The sequence below is a fragment of the Saccopteryx bilineata genome, chromosome 6 (assembly GCF_036850765.1).
Source record: "Saccopteryx bilineata isolate mSacBil1 chromosome 6, mSacBil1_pri_phased_curated, whole genome shotgun sequence".
Classification (NCBI taxonomy): domain Eukaryota; kingdom Metazoa; phylum Chordata; class Mammalia; order Chiroptera; family Emballonuridae; genus Saccopteryx; species Saccopteryx bilineata.
In genome coordinates, this window is record NC_089495.1 from 92,230,514 (window position 1) to 92,250,291 (window position 19,778).

The 19,778-nt window shown below is 38.2% G+C and overlaps 1 protein-coding gene across 2 annotated transcripts in view; it reads left to right on the forward strand.

Moving 5' to 3' along the window:
- The window catches only part of DIAPH3 (diaphanous related formin 3), a 522,381-nt gene that overhangs the window by 136,927 nt on the left and 365,676 nt on the right, over window positions 1-19,778 (forward strand). For both annotated transcript variants that reach the window (XM_066236696.1, XM_066236697.1), the window contains 2 exons: window positions 17,030-17,104; window positions 17,189-17,258. In XM_066236696.1, the coding sequence (XP_066092793.1) occupies window positions 17,030-17,104; window positions 17,189-17,258 (145 nt within the window). The remainder of the gene's footprint in view (window positions 1-17,029; window positions 17,105-17,188; window positions 17,259-19,778) is intronic.

Consider the following 19,778-nt stretch of genomic DNA (forward strand, 5'->3'; position numbering starts at 1 on the left):
ACCAAGCTATGAATTTCTGAGGAGGAGAACGAGTGTCATGTTGCTGTCGAATTCGAATAGGAGATTTATTAGAGAAAAACTGTGTGTGTTAAGTAGGGAAATTAAAGAATGAAATAAAAGGAAATGCAGGAGCCTGTACTGCTAGTTTTTTAGGAGGTCAAGTATTTGGAGTTTCTTTAAACACCTCCTTGTTAAAAGCTTCTCCCTGTCTTCAGATTACTGATCCTCCATTTGAAGAGAGATGTCAAACATACATTAAAAACATAAATGGTACCACCAGGTCTTATCAAACTAAATCCTTAAGTATGTGATATGGATAACATACCACTAGAGTAAAGCAGAGGATGTATTTGTGTATTTGTTAATCTACCATGCAGCAAGTATTCCCAGGTGCTGTGCTAGGTACCACAGTAGCAAGAGGCGTATGGGAGAGAGACTTGGAAAACAAGTAAATAAATAAATAAAAGATATAATCACTTCAGTCAAGACAAAATAAAGCCTTTAGAATAAGTGGATAGACAGTTTTTAAATACAAGAGAAAGTCTTCCTGAAGTGGTGAAGTTTAAGAGACTTACTTAAAGGAGAGGAACTAGATAAGCACAGGCCTGGAGGATCTTTGGGGCAGCAGAGACCCTGAGGTCACAAAATAATGTGGCAGGAGGGTGGAGCCATCAGAGAGGGGGACAGTGGCCAGGCTGTATAAGTGGCTTGTGAAGAACTTTATGCAGGAAAGGACTGCTGTAGGGAGACTGGATTGAAGGAAGGGAGGGGAGACAGGCAGATGAGAAGAGAGATCATGGCAGTGGTCATAGGGATAATGAGGATTCCTGGGGTAAGGATTGCAGGAGTGCTGGGGTGAGGAGTGGGTGGATTTTGCAGATACATTGGAGGTAGAGACTTGCAGGACATGTTGATGGATTGGATGTGGTGAATCAAAAATGACACCTAGGTTTTTGACCTGTGCAAATAAATGAATAGTAGTGCCCTTAACTCTGATGGAGGAAGATGTTTGTTATTACTGGTTTCTTGCATTTTGAAGAAGAAGACCAAAATATCTGTTTTAAACATGTTAAATTGGATATGTCTAGAGATTCACAGTTTGCAGTATCAAGCAAGCTGCTGTATATGAGTCTTGAGCTCAGTGGAGAAGTGAGCAGGTACTTAGCTATTGTGTATATGTGGGTTATACATAAAGCCCTGAGAATGGCTGAGGTCCTGAGGTGATGTGTGCATGCAGAGATAATGGAAAGCTATGGAAGAGTGCCCAGAACCAGCTCTGTGGAACTCCAGCCATGTCCATAATGGCAGCAGAGCCAGGGAAAGAGATTGAGGAGTGGCCAGTGGGCAGGAGGAGAACCCAGAAAATCTGAGCCAGAAGTATTCAAAAGAAGGGAACGGAGACAACATAGAATGGTACTGAGAAGGGGGCAACATTGTAGGGCCAGAACTGGCAAGGGGGGTTGTTGGTAACCTTAAGAAAACAATTTTTTTGGCATTTGGTGGCAGAAGCTAGATTGAAGTTAGATGGAGTGAATGGTTGGTGAAGTAATAGTGTCTATGCTTGTCATGAAATAATTTGAGGTACTTTGCTATAAAAGAAAGAAGAGAAATGGACAGTAACTGAAGGGATATCTGGGGTCATGGGTGTGGAACCCAGTGACCAAATGAATTATAGAGTTCAAAGAAGAAGGAAACTTGAATTGACCCTTGAAAGGTGAGGTAATCTGTGGAGGGGAACATTGTAAGTGAAGGGCCAGCAATGAACTTGATAGAATCAAAGGCAGATTTTGGACTTAAGTTTATGGACGGATCTGACCTGTGGGACCCCTATTAGTCAGTAGTTACAAGTATTTAGGGTAGGAAGAGCTGAGGGGAACAGGTAATGGCAATTTGATCATAATTTTTCTTTCCCCATATACTGTTTGTCAAATTATAGTTGAATTTGAACAACAGGTTTGAACTGCATGAGTCCATTTATATGTGGATTTTAGAAAATAGATGTGTATAGTACTGTAAATGTATTTTATCTTCCTTATGATTTTCTTAGAATTTTCTAACTTTAATAACACAGTATGTGTTAATCAACTTTTTATATTATCTGTAAGGCTGTGGTCAATAATAGGCTGTTAATAGTTAACTTCTGGGTCAGTCAAAAGATATGTGTGGATTTCGACTACTCCTTACCCCTGAGTTTTTCAAGTGTCAACTGTAGTCAATACTTAAAGACATCATTAACTAATGATGCCTTTGATTTGATACTAATAAACATACTTACTAATATTTAATATGTTTCAACCTATTTTGTTTTCTACTTTATGTTTAACAGTGTACTTAAGTTTTGATTAGAAGACTATACAGTGGTACCTTGACACAGGAGCACTTTAAATCACAAGCAACTTGAGAGACTAGCAGTCACTCGCAGGATTTTGTGCTTTAAGTCAGGAGCAGATATTTGAATCATGAGCTCCCGCCACCCTCCACTAGATGGCCGGCCGAACATTCTGAAAGGGAGGAAGAAACAAACTTCCATGGAAAGGGTTTTGTTGAAATGGCCTCTAAGTGAAAGCAAGGAAAGTATGGCAAAAAAGCCAAAAGTCAGTGAAGAAAATGATGATGATTAAGCAAAGTAAAAAAGTAGCAATTAGTGATAGTTTAGTGATAAAGTTACATATCATATGCAGTAAGTTAAAATTTGCAATTAAATGTAGCATTAAGTGTGTAAGTTATGTTAAGCAATAGTGCACGAAATGAAAACCTCCTCCGCCAGTCTCCTCCCTGCCAGCATCTTCACCTGACTTTGAAGGTAAATATACTTATAAACCAGTTTATTTCTTTACATTCTCTCTTAATATATATATATATATATATATATATATATGAATGAGTCTTGAGCTCAGTGGAGAAGTGAGCAGGTACTTAGCTATTGTGTATATGTGGGTTATACATAAAGCCCTGAGAATGGCTGAGGTCCTGAGGTGATGTGTGCATGCAGAGATAATGGATTATTTTATATATATAATAAGAGAGAATATATATATATATATATGTATTTGTTATTTATAAAATACATTTTATTATTTAAAAGCATATAAAACAAAATTTGTGTGGTTTTTGGGGGCCGGAATGGATTAATTGCATTCCCATTAATTTAAATGTGGAAATTCAATTTGACACATGATCAAATTTAGTCACAAGCTTGGCCATGAAACAAATTGAACTCAGTGTGTCAAGGTACCACTGTATATGAGTATGTTATTTTAAATCCATAGTTTTCTTGCTATCTTGTCATCTAAACATCAAGAGCTCAAATGTCATATATAGGTGCTGTGGTTTGCATTATTGCAATGAACTTGTTCTTCTTGTTTTTTTTAAATTTTATTTGGGATACTTGCCCTAGACATTGTATGCTTTTGAATGTGTTATGGCTAATGTACTTGGTTTGTTACTCTACTATCTCTTCTACTATTAGAAGTCAGATTAATGTTTAGTTTTAAAGACATAATTTCTTTAAAAGTTAATTTCTAGAAAATATACATATTAATGATTGTATTTTGAAGTTTGACAGATTGTACAATCAGAACAATCATTTAGTTATTTTTTTATTTATTTATTTATTTATTTTTATTTTTTTTACAGAGGCAGAGATAGACAGGGACAGACAGACAGGAACGGAGACAGATGAGAAGCATCAATCATCAGTTTCTTGTTGCGTGTTGCGACTTCTTAGTTGTTCATTGATTGCTTTCTCACATGTGCCTTGACCGTGGGCCTTCAGTAGACCGAGTAACCCCCTGCTGGAGCCAGGAACCTTGGGTCCAAGCTGGTGAGCTCCCTGCTCAAGCCAGATGAGCCCACGCTCAAGCTGGCGACCTCGGGGTCTTGAACCTGGGTCCTTCCGCATCCCAGTCCGATGCTCTATCCACTGCGCCACCACCTGGTCAGGCCAATCATTTAGTTCTTGAATTCCTTGTCTGGCTGTATAATCTTGTGCTGTTTTTGGATGAGTCATCAGTTGGGTTGTGGGTGTGGGTTTGTTTTACCCTCCAGGGCTTGATAATTGCTTTACGCTCTCCCCACTCCCCCCTACCCAGTGTTCATTCTAAATATTTAGTCACCTTGCTAAGAGTGGTTGGAAAGGAAAGCTTAAAATAAGCTATAATTATATTCAGCATTGGTGATATATTGCCCTGACAGAGATATGTAAATTGGGTCTGGATATTATACACTATTAAAGGTGACCTTCTAAGTTTAAGGTATGAAATTTGTTACTTTGTCACATGCGACCAGTGATATATTTTTTCCCCTTTCAAGAAGCTTCTTTTTTTTTTTTTTTTTTTTTTTTATAATAAATTTTTATTAATGGTAATGGGATGACATTAATAAATCAGGGTACATATATTCAAAGAAAACATGTCTAGGTTATTTTGTCATTAAATTATGTTGCAAACCCCTCGCCCAAAGTCAGATTGTCCTCCGTCACCCTCTATCTAGTTCTCTGTGCCCCTCCCCCTCCCCCTAACTCTCTCCCTCCCTCCCTCCCATGTCCTCCCTCCCCCCCACCCTTGGTAACCACCACACTCTTGTCCATGTCTTCAAGAATATTGATTTTTAGCAAAATAACTGTATTCCTGAGGCATTTATGTAAGACTCTTATTTTGGATAATTAAAAAATACTTATTACGAAAAATGTAGGTTTATTACAGGAAAATAAGATCATACACAAAGGCAAAATGAAGAAAAAAATGTATAATATCACCTACTTAGAAAGGCATTATGATTTCTAGGAAGTGGCGTGTCTGCTGGGGAAGTTCTCTTGTTTATTTGAAAGAGTTGGTTAAAGCAAGGAATCATAAAATAAATGACTATGTATTCCCTAAACAGTTTTTTTTAAAAGATTTAAAACAAACATCTGTTTTATTTATTTATTTTAATTTTCTCTGAACTTTTGATGTGGAACCTAGACCTTTTCTGGAGTGTGCACAGGCTGATGGCATAAACTACACCTGCATTATCATCCTCATACTGGTATTTTTATAGAGAAAAAGGGCCCTGGCCAGTTGGCTCAGTGGTATAGCATCGGCTCTGCATGTGGATGTCTGAGGTTTGATTGACAGTCAGGGCACGCAGGAGAGGCGACCATCTCCCTCCTCCCCCTTCCTCTTCACTCTGTCTCTCTCTTTCCTTCCCTCACCCATGACTCGATTGGTTACAGCGCATTGCCAGGGCACTGAGGATGGCTCTGAGCCTCTGCCTCAGGTGCTAGAAATAGCTCGGTTGCAAGTATGGCCTTAGATGGACAGAGCATTGGCCCCAGGTGGGGGTTGCCAGGATGTTGCTGGGTCGATCCCGGTTGAGGTGCATGTGGTAGCCTGTCTTTGTATCTCCACTCTTCTTACTCAAAATAAAATTAAGAGAAAAAGGAATGGAGAGGCTCTTACAAGTAATGAGTGTAGCATTTATTTTCTTTTCGAAAAGTCTTTTTGGTGATATCTCTTGACTATGTATACTTGTGTCTGCATCTACTTCTCTAGCACTTTTAAATAGTCATCTTTTAAAAAATTTTTTCAAAATATCAGGGTCAGTATTCATAGAAACATCAGCTCTTTTCCCAATAATATATAGTCTCAATGATAAGTTCATAGAAATAACATTTTCATAGAAACAGAAACTCTTCCCAGTGATATGTTGTCCTAATGATATGTTTTCAATGTTTATGTAATTTTAATTAATTTATATAATTACAGTAATAAGTGCAACTGGCAGAAACGGGTTTGGAAGTAATCACAAATAATCGTTGGTGGGAGCAGAAACGTGAATATAAGAGAGTGGAACTCTGGGGCTTCATTATGCCGTGGGTACTAGCCAGTGCTTCACACATGGAATAGCGGGCCATTGAATGAGTTGATTAGGTAGAAAATGACTACGGATGTATTTGTATAACAACATGTTCTTGCACACATTTTCTTGATGTGAACAAAAATATATTTTTGAACCAAAATAAAAAATACCACATTACTATTTCTGCTTTTTAACTTTATGAGTGTTAGCATCTTTTTATGTCAAGATTATAGGCATAGTTTTTTTTAATGCAAGATTTTTTCTAGCTTTAGGCTGGGTTAGTAGGTAGCCATCTTATCAGCTCCTGTACCTTCCTTTGCTTTTGTCATAGTGTTTATTACATACTATTTTAATCATTTGTTTTATTTACCTCTTCTTGTTCCTCCTTCTGATTTCTTTCAACTCTTTATACCGTATTATGTTTATCACCACTATCCTTACTGTTCTTTCCCTTTTTTAATTCTTCTGCAATCAGAAGTTTACTTCTATAGAGTTATTTATAAACTACTGAATTCAGTTTTTTTACCTTATTTGAAAGTGACTCTTCTCTTTTTAAAATTATCTCTTAGGGCCCTGGCCGGTTGGCTCAGCGGTAGAGCGTTGGCCTGGCATGCGGGGGACCCGGGTTTGATTCCCGGCCAGGGCACATAGGAGAAGCGCCCATTTGCCTCTCCACCCCCTCCCCCTCCTTCCTCTCTGTCTCTCTCTTCCCCTCCCACAGCCAAGGCTACATTGGAGCAAGGATGGCCCGGGCGCTGGGGATGGCTCCTTGGCCTCTGCCCCAGGGGCTAGAGTGGCTCTGGTCGCGGCAGAGCGACGCCCCGAGGGGCAGAGCATCGCCCCCTGGTGGGCGTGCCGGGTGGATCCCCGTTGGGCGCATGCAGGAGTCTGTCTGACTGTCTCTCCCTGTTTCCAGCTTCAGGAAAAAAAAAAATTATCTCTTAGGATGTGTTATGGTATAGTATCTTTATTTGGTTCTTCTTTTGCTACTGTTTCTGCATTTTCTTAGGAGCCTTGGTGAGAGCCTCTACCTAGTCTCACTTTTTTTAATTAAAAAAAAATTTTTTTTATTCATTTTTAGAAAGGAGAGAGAGAGAGAAGATAGAGAGAGACAGAGAGAGAGAAGGGGGGGGAGGAGCAGGAAGCATCAACTCCCATATGTGCCTTGACCAGGAAAGCCCAGGGTTTCGAACCGGCGACCTCAGCATTTCTAGGTCGATGCTTTATCCACTGTGCTACCACAGGTCAGGCTAGTCTCACTTTTTAATAATGGACGTTTCAGGCTTGAGTTTCCAGGAAGATGGAATAGATATAATCCTTCCAATTTCTACTGCTAAGCACAAACTAGATATTATAAAATGAAACAAATACAGGACAGCACATAGTTTTGGAAACTTGGGACCCAAAGAACAACGTGGTGGTGAGTTGTCTGGGTTTTCTTTCTGCCTCTTTTATCCCAGACTTGAAGATAAAAAAGTAGGCAACCCAGAAATGCCAACAGATACAAGGAGAAGTCCACCCAAAAGTTTGCTCTTTGAAGCCAAAGGTCCATGAAAGGGGCAGCCAACAATACAGAAAACTTTGACAGTAACCGGTCTCTGCTCACCAAATGACATGGAGGAGAACTGGAGCCCCGTCTCCGCCCACACCATCGAAGCCCAGTGGGGAGCCTGGACTTAGACTCCCCTGTGGCAACAATGAGGTGCTGGTCCGTCTTTCCACTGGGTTTGTGTCATAGTAGACTTAGCAGAGAGTTGAACTTGTACCACAACCAACTCCTACCTTGCAGTTGGTGCCAGTGGAGGTGATACTGTGAGCATAGCAATGCAGTCCCACTTCTCCCTGCCAGGTCCCCACCCATGCTCAGCAGTACAAGAGCCTTCTCTCCCAGGTGTCACTGGAGGCCAGGTGGGCAGTTTGGATTTGCGTTTCTTCTTGGCAGTTGGTGCCTTTCTTTCCTCCACTGGAGGAGTGTCACGGAAGCCAGCTGAAAACAGAAAAACCCAAAGAAATGCACAGTGACACATGGCAGTCACACTTCTGAAATATAAAGACAGAGAAAAAATTTGAAAACAGCAGGAGCTAGTACTTTGTACTTGGAGAAAAACAATTCAAATGACATTGGTTTCTCATCAGGAATTATGGAGGCCAAAAGCAGGGTGGCAAATAGTTCTTAAATGACGCAGGAAAAGGACATGCTGCTCAGAATCTTATGTGCTGTGAAAATATACTTCAGGAATGAAAGGGAAATCAAGACACACTCAAATGAAGGAAAACCCAGAGAATTTTTGACTAGCAAACTTACCCTAAAGCAGGGGTCTCAAACTCGCGGCCCGCGGGCCGCATGCGGCCCTCCGAACAATTTTGTGCGGCCCGCAGACTAATCCACGAAGTTCAAAATATTTTGGATAAAATTAAGTAAGCCTAGGGGCCTACTTGTATTTTTCATTTCTCTAGCATCCTAGCTAGATATTAGCTTAGTTAACAGCAGTTGTGATGCGAACTACAGTTTCTGGTCGTTTTGTGACACTGAGTAAACTGCATGTACGATTGTGCTTGTTGTACTGATTTTTTTTTGTTTTCAACTGCAGTGAGAAAAGTGTTGCGTAACAGTTGCCTTTTGTAGACCTAGCGCGGCCCGCTGAATGGCTGTGATCTTGCTCTGCGGCCCACATGCTGAGTTGAGTTTGAGACCCCTGCCCTAAAGGATGCTTTCTAAATAGTAGAAAGGAAATGAGAAAAGAAGGTGCCTTGAAATACTAGAGAAAAAGAAAGTAAAAATATGGGTATCCTTTCTACTTCTCTTATGTTTTCTAAGTTGTTTGATGGTAAGCAAAAATTGTAACACTGTGATGTGGTCCTAAATATGTCCAGGGAATACTTAAAACAATTATACTGTAAGGGGAAGGGAAAAGGAGTGTACTCGTTTGCTAGGGGTTCCATAACAAAACACTACAGACTAGGTGGCATAAGCAGAAATTTGTTTTCTCACTCTTATAGAGACTGAAAGTCTTAATTTCAAGGTGCTGGCAGAGTTATAATGGACTATGTCAGCAAGACTAAAGAAAAACAGTCAAGGCCCTGGCCTGTTAGCTTAGTCAGTTAGAGTGTTGTCCTGAAACCACAGAGTTGCAGGATTGATCCCCAGTCAGGGCACACACAGGAAGCAACCGGTGAATGCACTACTGAGTGGAACAACAAATGAATGCTTCCCTTCTTCCTCCTCTCTCTTTCCCTTTCTCCCTTTCTCTGTCCTGGAGCGCGGAGATTGCTGGGTTGATTCCCTGGTTAGGGCACATACAAGAACAGCTTGTGTACCTGTCTCTCTCTCCAAAAAAACAAACAAAAAAAACCATGATCGTATCAGTTGATACAGACAAAGTGTTTGGCAAAATTCAAGATCTATTCAGTATAAAAACTCTCAGGAAAACTGGAATAGGTCTCATGGACTGAATTGTGTCTCTCAGAAAGAAATATTTAAGTTCTAACACCCAGCACCTTACAGTGTGATCTTATTTGAAAATAGGGTCACTGAAGATGTAATTAAGATGAGGTCATATGGGGGTAGGGTGCGCCCTTACTCCAGTATAATTTATGTTCTTATAAGAAGAAAAGACACAAGGAATTTTGTTCTGTGATTGAGGTTGTGGAAATCTGTATTAACAGCTACCACTAGAAGCTAAGAAGAGGCAAGAAAGATTCTACCCACAGTTTCTGAGGAAGCCTAGCTCTGCTGAGAATTTGATTTTGGGTCTCTAGCCTTCAGAATAGTGAGAATAACTTTCTGTTGTTAACTTTGTTCTAGCAACTTTAGGAAAGTAATGCAAAGGGATGCCTTCTCAACTTGATAATGAAAATCTACAAAAATCTTACGGCAGATATTGTATTTAATGGTAAATCCTTTTCGCTGAGGATGGGAACAAGGCCAAGGATATTTGCTCTAAGCACTGTTATTCAATATAGTACTAGAAATTCTAGCCAGAGCAATGAGACAAGAAAATGAAATAAAAATAATATGAATCAGAAAGGAAGAAATAAAAATGTTCCTATTTTTAGAGGACATGATTGTTTACATAGAAAAGTTCAAAGATTCTATGAAAACTCCTAGAACTAATCAGTGAGTTTAGCAAGATTGTAGGATTCAAGACAAAGGAAAATCAATTGTATTTTGCAAGATGAAAATTTCTAGAGATCTGTTATACAATAAGGTGCGTATAGTTAACAATACTGTACTATATACACTTTAACATTAGAGGATAAATTTGTTATGTGGGGGCTTATTTTTTTCCTGATAAATTAGTTGTATTTCTTTATACTAGCAGTGATCTTTTGGAAAACAACACCATTGACTGCTGCTCAAAAACTAATACACTGGTGTAAATGTAAAAATTACATATATGACTTATGTTTAGAACTGCAAATTAATGATGAAGGAAATAAAATAAGTTCTAAATAAATGGAGATATACCCCATGTTCATGAATGAGGTGACTCAGTTCTACTTGAGTTGATTATTGGTTGGTCATTCGAGTTGTTGCCAAAATTCAGTTCCTTGCAGTATGGGACTCTCATCCCTATTTCCTTGCTAGCTGTCCTGTTAGGGTTATGTCAGCCTTTGAGTCCACCCACATTCCTGAGCTCATGTTCCTCTTCCTCTGTCTTAAAAGCTTGAAAAGGCAGGTTGAGTCCTGCTCATGTTCTGAATATCTTTCTTCCATCGTGTGTTCTTCACCGAGCTGGGAAAGTGTCTCAATTTTGAAGAATCATTAGACTATACCCACCTGAATAATCTAGGGTAATTTCTCTATTTTATAATCATCTGATTTGCAACCTTAATATCCTTTGCAATATAAGCTAATATATTCATAGGTTATTGTGTTAGGAAATGGCCCTCTTTGGGGGGTGGGTAGAGGTAGGATTACTCTGTCTGACACATTTGCCTGATCTGTTAATGACTTCTCATTGCCCATGGCATTATATATAGTATTTTGCATTAAGCTCCTTTTTACCTGATTAGTTTTATCTCTGATACAGCTACTTGTGTGCTCAGTACAGGCCCCATCTTTAACATTTAATGTCTTCGCATGTATCTCCTGCGTAGAAACCTCTCTTTCCTTGTAGACTCAGGTCAGACATCAGCTGCTTTGTTCCCAAGCTGTAGATACATGCTATACCTTCTGTTCCCGTAGCACCATGATTAATAACACTTATTACTACATTATGGAAAAAATTTTACTCAATATTTGTTTCGACCACTAGTCTATGATCCTTACAAGGGCAGAGAACATGTTTTATCCAGTTTATATCTCATATATGGTACAGTGTCAAGCACACAACGAGCCCTTATTAAAGGCTGGCTGACTTTGCTAACGAGCAGTTGAGTTTTAGTAGTAATGAAACATCCCCCTTCCAGCAGCAGTCATTCAAGTCCTGAAGTGTGGTATAGGGCAGTCTTCAGATTCGTCACCCTTGGTTCAGTACGGATAAGTACCAGTTTCAAAATCAGAACTGATGTTCCTGGAATGAAGTCTGAAACAGGCTCAGTGATGCTGCATAGAACACCTCATCTTTTTGTGCTTTTTTCTGTGTATAAAAGGGTATGCACCTGGGCATCAGCAGACTTGGATGCTATTTCTAAGTGACCTTCACTTCTCTCTCTGTGTTCCTTTCCTATATATAAAATTGGAAGGAGATTCAGTTTTATTCTAAAACCATTCATAGTATAGTCTGCCCCAGGTGCTGGAGATTTTAAAGACAAGAATGGTTCCTATACTCCATAGGTTTATTCCAGCTCTGACAATCTGTGATGCACTTGTCTTTCCCCTCCTTATGGCACATTTGGAAAGAGAGCTAATAACTTGAACTTTAGTCTGTGGGAAACAAACACTGATAGTGCTTGGTACCTCTGGACAGGATGTAAGTCTGAGACCTGACTGTTGCCTCTTCTTTTCAATGACATGACTGCATTGGCTTCATTAAACCTACGGTATTTTGGAAACCACTTTGCACACTTTTAATTCTATCTCGCACCTCTGGAAGCACTAACTGAATTTGAAAGCCTAAACTGCTTTGAATATTTAAAGGTGGTTTGAACATTTAATTCTAGAGACCTGCTCTCCTTCCTCTTTTTTTTCTTTTTCTTTTTATCTCTTCATCTTTTCTTTTCTTCTACTTGAGATCCCTATTAGGAAGGGCTAAATGGCAGTATACTTAGAAGTTTCTCTGGAGGCAATTAAAAGAAAAGAGTTTAATATTTCCTGTAATATAGAATTTTAAGAGGTAGGTTTTGTGTTAAATTAGTACTTAGCACATTATTTTTTGCTGTTTTAAAGCAGTTTTTTCCCCCAATACAAATGCCATGATAATCTCTGTGCCATTTCTATTCATGAAGAGAAAACATTTGCACAATGCTTATTCATCCATGACTGCAGTTTATAGTGAAACCACGTAGTGCCTGATGCCACTGTGCTGACAGGCACAGAATAAATGGTACGGATTTTGTTTCCTGAAGATTGATCATTTATAGATCAGTTGATAATTTTTTTTTCCAGGTTGCTTCTTACACTGATGATGAGAAATTTTTTACTTTTGTAGGAAGCTATGTTTTTCAATAAACCTCTGTCAGGACTGCGGACCTACCTACTCAATATCACTTTTTATCTTGAACATCTTTCCTAAAAGAGATAGGAACTGATATTTGCTCCTATTCTTAAAAAGAATAATATTGAAAATAGTAGGGGTGGGAGCAAAACTTTTGACTGAATGAGTTTGTGGGTGACAACTTGTTAATAAAGCATGTTGGCCTTGCAGATTTTTAGGGAAACAGGGAGGCTTTTTATGCCTATTTGTGTTTCATTATTACTTTTTCAATGAGTACTTTCATCAGTGTTTTTTTTATGTTTAAATATTACAGCGTTTCTTTTTTATTAGGCATTCTAATTTCTTCTCTTGACACCCTTCCCCACTTTTCTTGTTTTTGATGTTTTATGAAATGCGATCTGCCTTTGATTAGACTGTTCCCAACCTCTCTGATTTTATTGTGGTTGATAAATTACTTCCCACTATGATTTGAAAGGTAGTATAAAGTTATTAGGTATGATCCCTCTATACATTCAACTTTGTTTTATAGAGAGTTTATATGTCATATACATAGTAAATATAAGTTTTACTTTAATGGTTCCCATTCTACAGTGTAAAAGAGAGGTTTCTAGTAGGTCCAGAAATGGTTGATTTGGGAACTTCTCTGGGTCCCTATATTCTAGTCATATTTGTGGTGATAAGTTTTTAAAATAGCTATGTTCTATTATTACTAAGACCAGAAGACTTATCTTGATTTACTTGGATAGGTATGCTTTCTAAATTTTATAGTAGACTCCCAGATAAGCATATTAAGTGCTACAAAGTCTTAATGTTACATTAACGTAATTTTAAATTTGTGTATCTTGGTAGAAGGCAGTTTCAGGAATAGTAACTTTATTGTCCACAATGATTGAAGGTGATAGTAGTATGAATCACCCGAAACCATTCATATTAGCTTTAGAATATCTTTATGGATATACTTTTGAATATGGAGATTATTGAAAACTCACTTTAAACAAAACTGAAGTCCCACTGTGAGCCACCAATGCAGCAATGAGCAGTGCCTGTCTGCACCTCAGTGCCTGCCCGAGTAGAGCTAGCAAGTTATTCCTCAGGTGTTTGATTTCAAGCTTCCCTGCTGCTTGTGGAATGAGAATAAATACAAAATAGGAGTCAGCAAGGCAAACAGTTAAGCGGGATGCCATGGTGCCTTAGGTGTTTTCATGAAACAGAAAAGCAGGAATTGAAATGCCTACAGGTAATGTCAGTTGCTGATAGTGCAGAGTAAACTCTTCACTTTTGAAGTGGCATTCTGGTTTGAAAACACATTCTTTTTTTAAAAAAATTTGAGTTTATTGGGATGACGTTCACAAAATGTTAAGGTTTCTAGTACATTTCATCACATACCCTCCACCTCAAGCAAAGTCTCTTTCTGTCCTCATTCCCCTTTGCCCACTTCCACCTACCTCTGCCCCTCCCTCTGCCTGCTGCCACCTTGCTGTCTGTGTCTGTGTGAAATACCAACTTCTGTTTAACTTTTTCCCCCATAACTATGATAGGGATCTTTTGTCTTTTACAGCAGAGTATTTTTTACTGTTTAAGTACTTTCTCGAATTACTTATTATATGGTTCTCAGAAGAGAAGAGATAAGTAAAAATAATCTGGCAAGAGTTTGCTGGTCTAAATGGCAAATTGCTTTTTGGGGGGAAGAGCTAAAATCAGAAATTCTGAGTATTAATATGTGATGAAGCTGTGTTCACAGAAGTGTACAAATGAAGATAGATTTTTAAATAATATTTCTATTTTTTATATAAAATATTGCATTTGGTTGTTAGCTTTATTTTATTTTATTTATTTTTATTTTTTTTCATTTTTCCGAAGCTGGAAACGGGGAGGCAGTCAGACAGACTCCCGCATGCGCCCGACCGGGATCCACCTGGCATGCCACCAGGGGGCGATGCTCTGCCCCTCTGGGGCGCCGCTCTGCAGTGTCTAGAGCCATTCCAGTGCCTGAGGCAGAGGCCACAGAGCCATCCCCAGCGCCCGGGCCATCTTTGCTCCAATGGAGCCTTGCTGCGGGAGGGGAAGAGAGAGACAGAGAGGAAGGAAGGGGGAGGGATGGAGAAGCAAATGGGAGCCTCTCCTGTGTGCCCTGGCCGGGAATCAAACCCGGGACTCCTGCATGCCGGGCCGACGCTCTACCGCTGAGCCAACTGGCCAGGGCCTGTTAGCTTTATTTTTATAGGAAATATTATATTGTATCTTAAGTAAGAATATGTTATATATACGGTCTACCGGAAAGTTCTGTCTGTTTTTGGAATAAAACAAAATACAAATTTTTCTTACCGTCAATAACTTTATTAAATAATATAATTGCCATTATTACTAATGATTTCTTGCCAGCGTGAGGGCAATTTGTATATCCCATTTTTGAAAAATGTTTTATCTTTTGATGTGAAAAATTGAACCAGTGCTTGTTTGATACCTTCTTCATTTTTGAATTTTTTGCTCTTCAAAAAATTTTGTAAGGACAAAAACAATTGATAGTCGGAGTGTGCTAAGTCTAGGGAATATGGTGGATGCGACAGAATTTCCCAGCCTAGTTCTGCAATTTTTTGACGAGTCCCCAAAGCAGCATGTGGCCTGGCATTATCATGATGCAGTATGATGTTCTTCCCATTGAACATTGCTGGCCTCTTTTCTTGGACTGCTGTCTTTAATTTATCCAGTTGCTGATAATACTTCTCCGAATTGAGCTTTTTGTTCAGTTTTAAAAGCTTATAATGTATTGGTCCTCAAATGTCCCACCATATACACAACATTCTCTTATTCAGAGTCAAATCTGGTTTAGAGGTGGAAGGGCTAGGTTTCCGGGTTCACAATATGCCCTTTTCCTTACAATATTTTCGTAGGTAATCCACTTTTCATCCCCAGTTATCATCCGGTTCAAGAAGGGCTCGATTTTGTTCTGAGCAAGCAGAGATGTGCATATGACAACTCGATCATCCAAATTCTTCTGACTTAATTCATGTGGCACCCATCTTGAATATTTCCACACCAATCCTATCTTCCGAATATGGTCCAAAATGGTTTGCTGAGCTGAATTAAGCCTTTCTGCGATCTCCGATGTTGTCAGAAAAGGATCTTGCTCCAACATGGTCTTAACAACATTGTCATGGATCAAAGATGGTCGCCCAGAACGTGGCTTATCAAAAAGGTCGAAATCACCTGTTTCGAATTTTTCGAACCATCTTCTACATGTTCTATCAGAAACTGTACCTTCACCAAACACTTTCAATAAATTTTTACATGCTTCTATAGCATTTCTTCCTTGTTGAAATTCGTAAAAATTACAGTGGTGTAAATGAACTTTATCAGTAGCCATGGGTACACTATTGCTTCACACATAAGACTAACGTGAATCAACTTTGTTTTAGTTAATTTGCTACGTCAGTATGTATACATTAAGTGATAAAAATAGGCACACATGCGCCAAATAAACGTGCTTACGTGTCGAAACGTGATAGAAACGGACAGAACTTTGTGGTAGACTTGATATATATCCTGGTGTATGACTTAAACTTTTTTTTTCTTTATAATGTGCTGCTTTTGATTGGATGGAATTTTGTTTATAACATTCCATTTTTCAAAGGCTACACGCATACACACAAAATCATACATATAAACAAATATATATACAAACATGTATACAAAGAAAAATATACACACAGATTTTACTTTCCTCCATCTTTTTGAAGACAGACTGTTACCATTTTTATTTATAGACAGGCTTTCCAAATCACCACTGGAATAAAATTATTAATTTCTATAAAATTGTTCTTTTTTTTATAATTAGGGTAAGCTGTTTTCTGTTGGCAGTAATGTCCTAATTACATATAGTACTGTAACTGTATTGGTGAGTTTATGGAATAGAGGTGCTTTGGGCAGGATTAAAATACTCATTTAAAAAAATAACAGAGATTTCCCTGGTCAGGTGGTGGCGCAGTGGATAGAGCATCAGCCTGGGACAGAGAGGATTCAGGTTCAAAACCCTGAGGTCACTGGCTTAGCTCGGGCTCATCCTGCTTGAGCGTAGTGGATGCCGACTTGAGCGTGGGATCATAGACATGACCCCATGGTCTCTGGCTTGACCCCAAAGGTGACTGGCTTGAAGCCCAAGGTTGCTGGCTTGAACAAGGGGTACAGGCTCAGCTGGAGAAATCAATATGAACAACTAAGGGGTCACATATGAGAAATCAATTAATGAACAACTAAGGTGCCGCAACAAGAATTGATGCTTCTCATCTCTCTCCCTTTCTGTCTGTTTTCCTGTCTGTATCTCTCTCTCTCTCCCCCTCTCTCTCAATTGAACTTTGAAACTTGGGAAATTTTTAACTTTTATAAGAATGCACATCACTCATTAGCTTATTTCACTTTTGCTCCTTCTATCACAATTATAACTATGAATCATGAATGATTTTGTGCAAGGTTTCTTATATTTTGTTTATGATTAGAATATAACAGTTGTAAAAGTATTTGCATAGTATTAGTGTGATGTTCTAAACTTAGAACACTAACTTAATGTGTAACTATCTTTTTCCCCTGTTTTTCAGTTGGGTGGAAAGCTTTGGACACGAGGGACTTGGATTATTACTGAACATTTTGGAAAAACTGATCAGTAGCAAAATGTAAGTATTGATAATTGTTTTCAGTTAAATTACGTTTGCATGTCCAATGATTATTCTAACACTGATATATTTTATGCAATGCAGACAAGAACACATTGTAAAGAAGAATCAGCACAAGGTCATACAGTGTCTGAAGGCTTTGATGAATACACAGGTATGTGCATGGTCTGTCATATTGTATTCGTTCTGCACCAGTTCTTCTAGAATTGTTAAGGATTAGAGTTGTGTAATGAAGAATTTACTCTTAAGTGATGCGATGTGTTGCTTTGGTATGCTGTTTAGTACATACTGTAAAAAATACTGAATTGTATGATTTCTAGTTTTGTGTAAAAACAACTGTCTCCCAACAGAGAAACTTGGGGATGAATGTACTGTACTTTCTTCTGGTGTTTAACTCCCCCCATGTTAATGTTTTTCCTTCCCTGCCTTTTTCCCTCCTCCTCTCCCTCACTGTCTCTCTCCTTCCCTCTTTTAATTTTCAAAACCATAGCATGTATCACCTTTAAAATCATACATGATTATTAAATATGGTCTGTACTAATATTTATTACTAAAGATTCAAGTTGTAAAGACTCAGTTTTTGTAGTTTACGTATTTAACTCTACGATGCAATTAATGAAAGCCAAAACAGGTCCCAGAAGTGGAGTAAGTGATGCTTAATATAAGCACTGTTGAGACCAAGTGCAGTATGACAGGTCTGCAGGGTTTGCATATTTAAAAAAGAGGGAAACACTTGACGCTCTTTACAGAAACTAGGTTTTTTGACAGTATTTCTTTTATCCTGTTAATTGAAGAAATTGCTCTGTCCCATGCTATGTCTTTAGCTCCAACATCTAAACACATCTACCTCATGATGTGTGAGTAATGAATGATAGGTGTTTTAATTGCTGTTAGACAACAGGAAAGGAAATGTGCTTATGATGATATGATGATTTATTTTTTATAAGAAAAACTATTTCTGATTAATTTTATTTTTAATATTTTCCCTTATTCTCATTTTTAGAATAAACCTTCATAGGACTCCACACTTAAGTACTGATATTTAAATTCTTAATACTTATTTTGTACTTTTTATTTACTAAATGTAACAAGTATTTATGTTTTCTAATTATTTTTATGTTACTGAATTATTTATGTAGTTTTCAGCATTTTCTGGAGCTAGGTTTTCTATTTTTAACCCATGAAATACTTTTCTCCTTCCTTCCCCTGTCTAAGTGGATAAGATTTTCCTGGAAAAGATCTGATGTATTGAATAGAAATCTCAAACCTTTCTATTGTTCTGTGTTAAGAAGGTTTTATATGTTTTGTAGACTATATTGTAGAATAAGTGAATGAATGAATCAGAAACTGCTGATAGGGAGAACTCTTTTCATATTGTGTGTACATAGTACTGCTTGTAGGTGGCTACTTTTAAAGTGAAAATATAGAAATTGAAGATGTCACTAGTGCTGGAAAGTCTGAGAGTAGAGAAAACCCAGAAACGTGTTCAAGCCAGAGGGGCAATCTGAGAAGAAGATCTTGGTCAAATCAAGGTGACATGGTGTATCGAAGATAATCTTCCTGCTTGGTTTGAGACTGAATTGGAGAGGTTGTAATCTTTGTCTATATATTTTAATTAATCTAATGTAATTTCTTATAACAACATTGTGTTGCTTAGTTTGCGTATGTGGAGCTGAAATAATTTGCTCTTTGTTCCTATCGCCTGTGCTAATAAGAATGAAAAGTTAAGTTACTGATTTTTAGAATTGGTATTATATACTGTCTGATATTTTTGGCAAAGGTTTTGTTTTTTGTTTTTGTCCCAAGACCTGTAGATGATTTGTCTTATATGACACTGTGCAGTCTTTATAAGAGGTCACTGGATGATGAACAAATTAGGCTTTAAGAGAAAAAATGTGGTACCTTATTTTGTACTAGTAATTATTTATATAATTAATAAGCAAATTTGATAATGTTATGAAAGTGAATTTCTTAAAACACTACATTGGACTAACTAGTATTTTTAAATGGAAAAAGATAGTGAATATTAGGAAGAAAATAAAAGTCAGGTTGAAAACTTTATTTAAATTAAAAGGTAATTAGAAAAGGGGCTTCCTTTAGGTCCGCTGTTTTTCTGTGTGTGGCTGTGACTTGTACCCTCAACAAGGGTGCTTTGTTCCTGAGGCCAGCCCGTCTCCCCAGGCACCTCTGCTGCTGGGTTCTCCCGCGTTGGGGTGGGGAGGGGGACGAGGTGCTCAGCACCAGTATGCATGAAGTGTTGGGCGTCCTATACAGGGATTCAGGGTACTAACCTTCCTCACCTGTCACTTCTTTAGTGGCCTGAAATTCTATCTATTAGGTAATAATTGCTCTCATGTAGAATGCAGCTGGAACCTGCCATTGGTCCTTGGCTTAGAACATGAGTTTTAATATAATCCGGAGTGAGGGAGTCTGACATTCAGTAGAGAGACATCCTTAGACCTTTCAAAATTTGTCACCACCTCTGTAACCTTATAATAGCCTTCATTTAATGTACTTTACAAGCCAGCACTGGTAAGTTGACTGTTTCTATCAGAAAGTCAGGCTTTTTTGTTTTGCTTTACTTTGTGTTTTTAATTGAATGAGAGTAATTTTACACAAATAGGAAGCAATTCTATCTTTAGTTCTAGATGCTACTGATTAGTGACAATCTGTT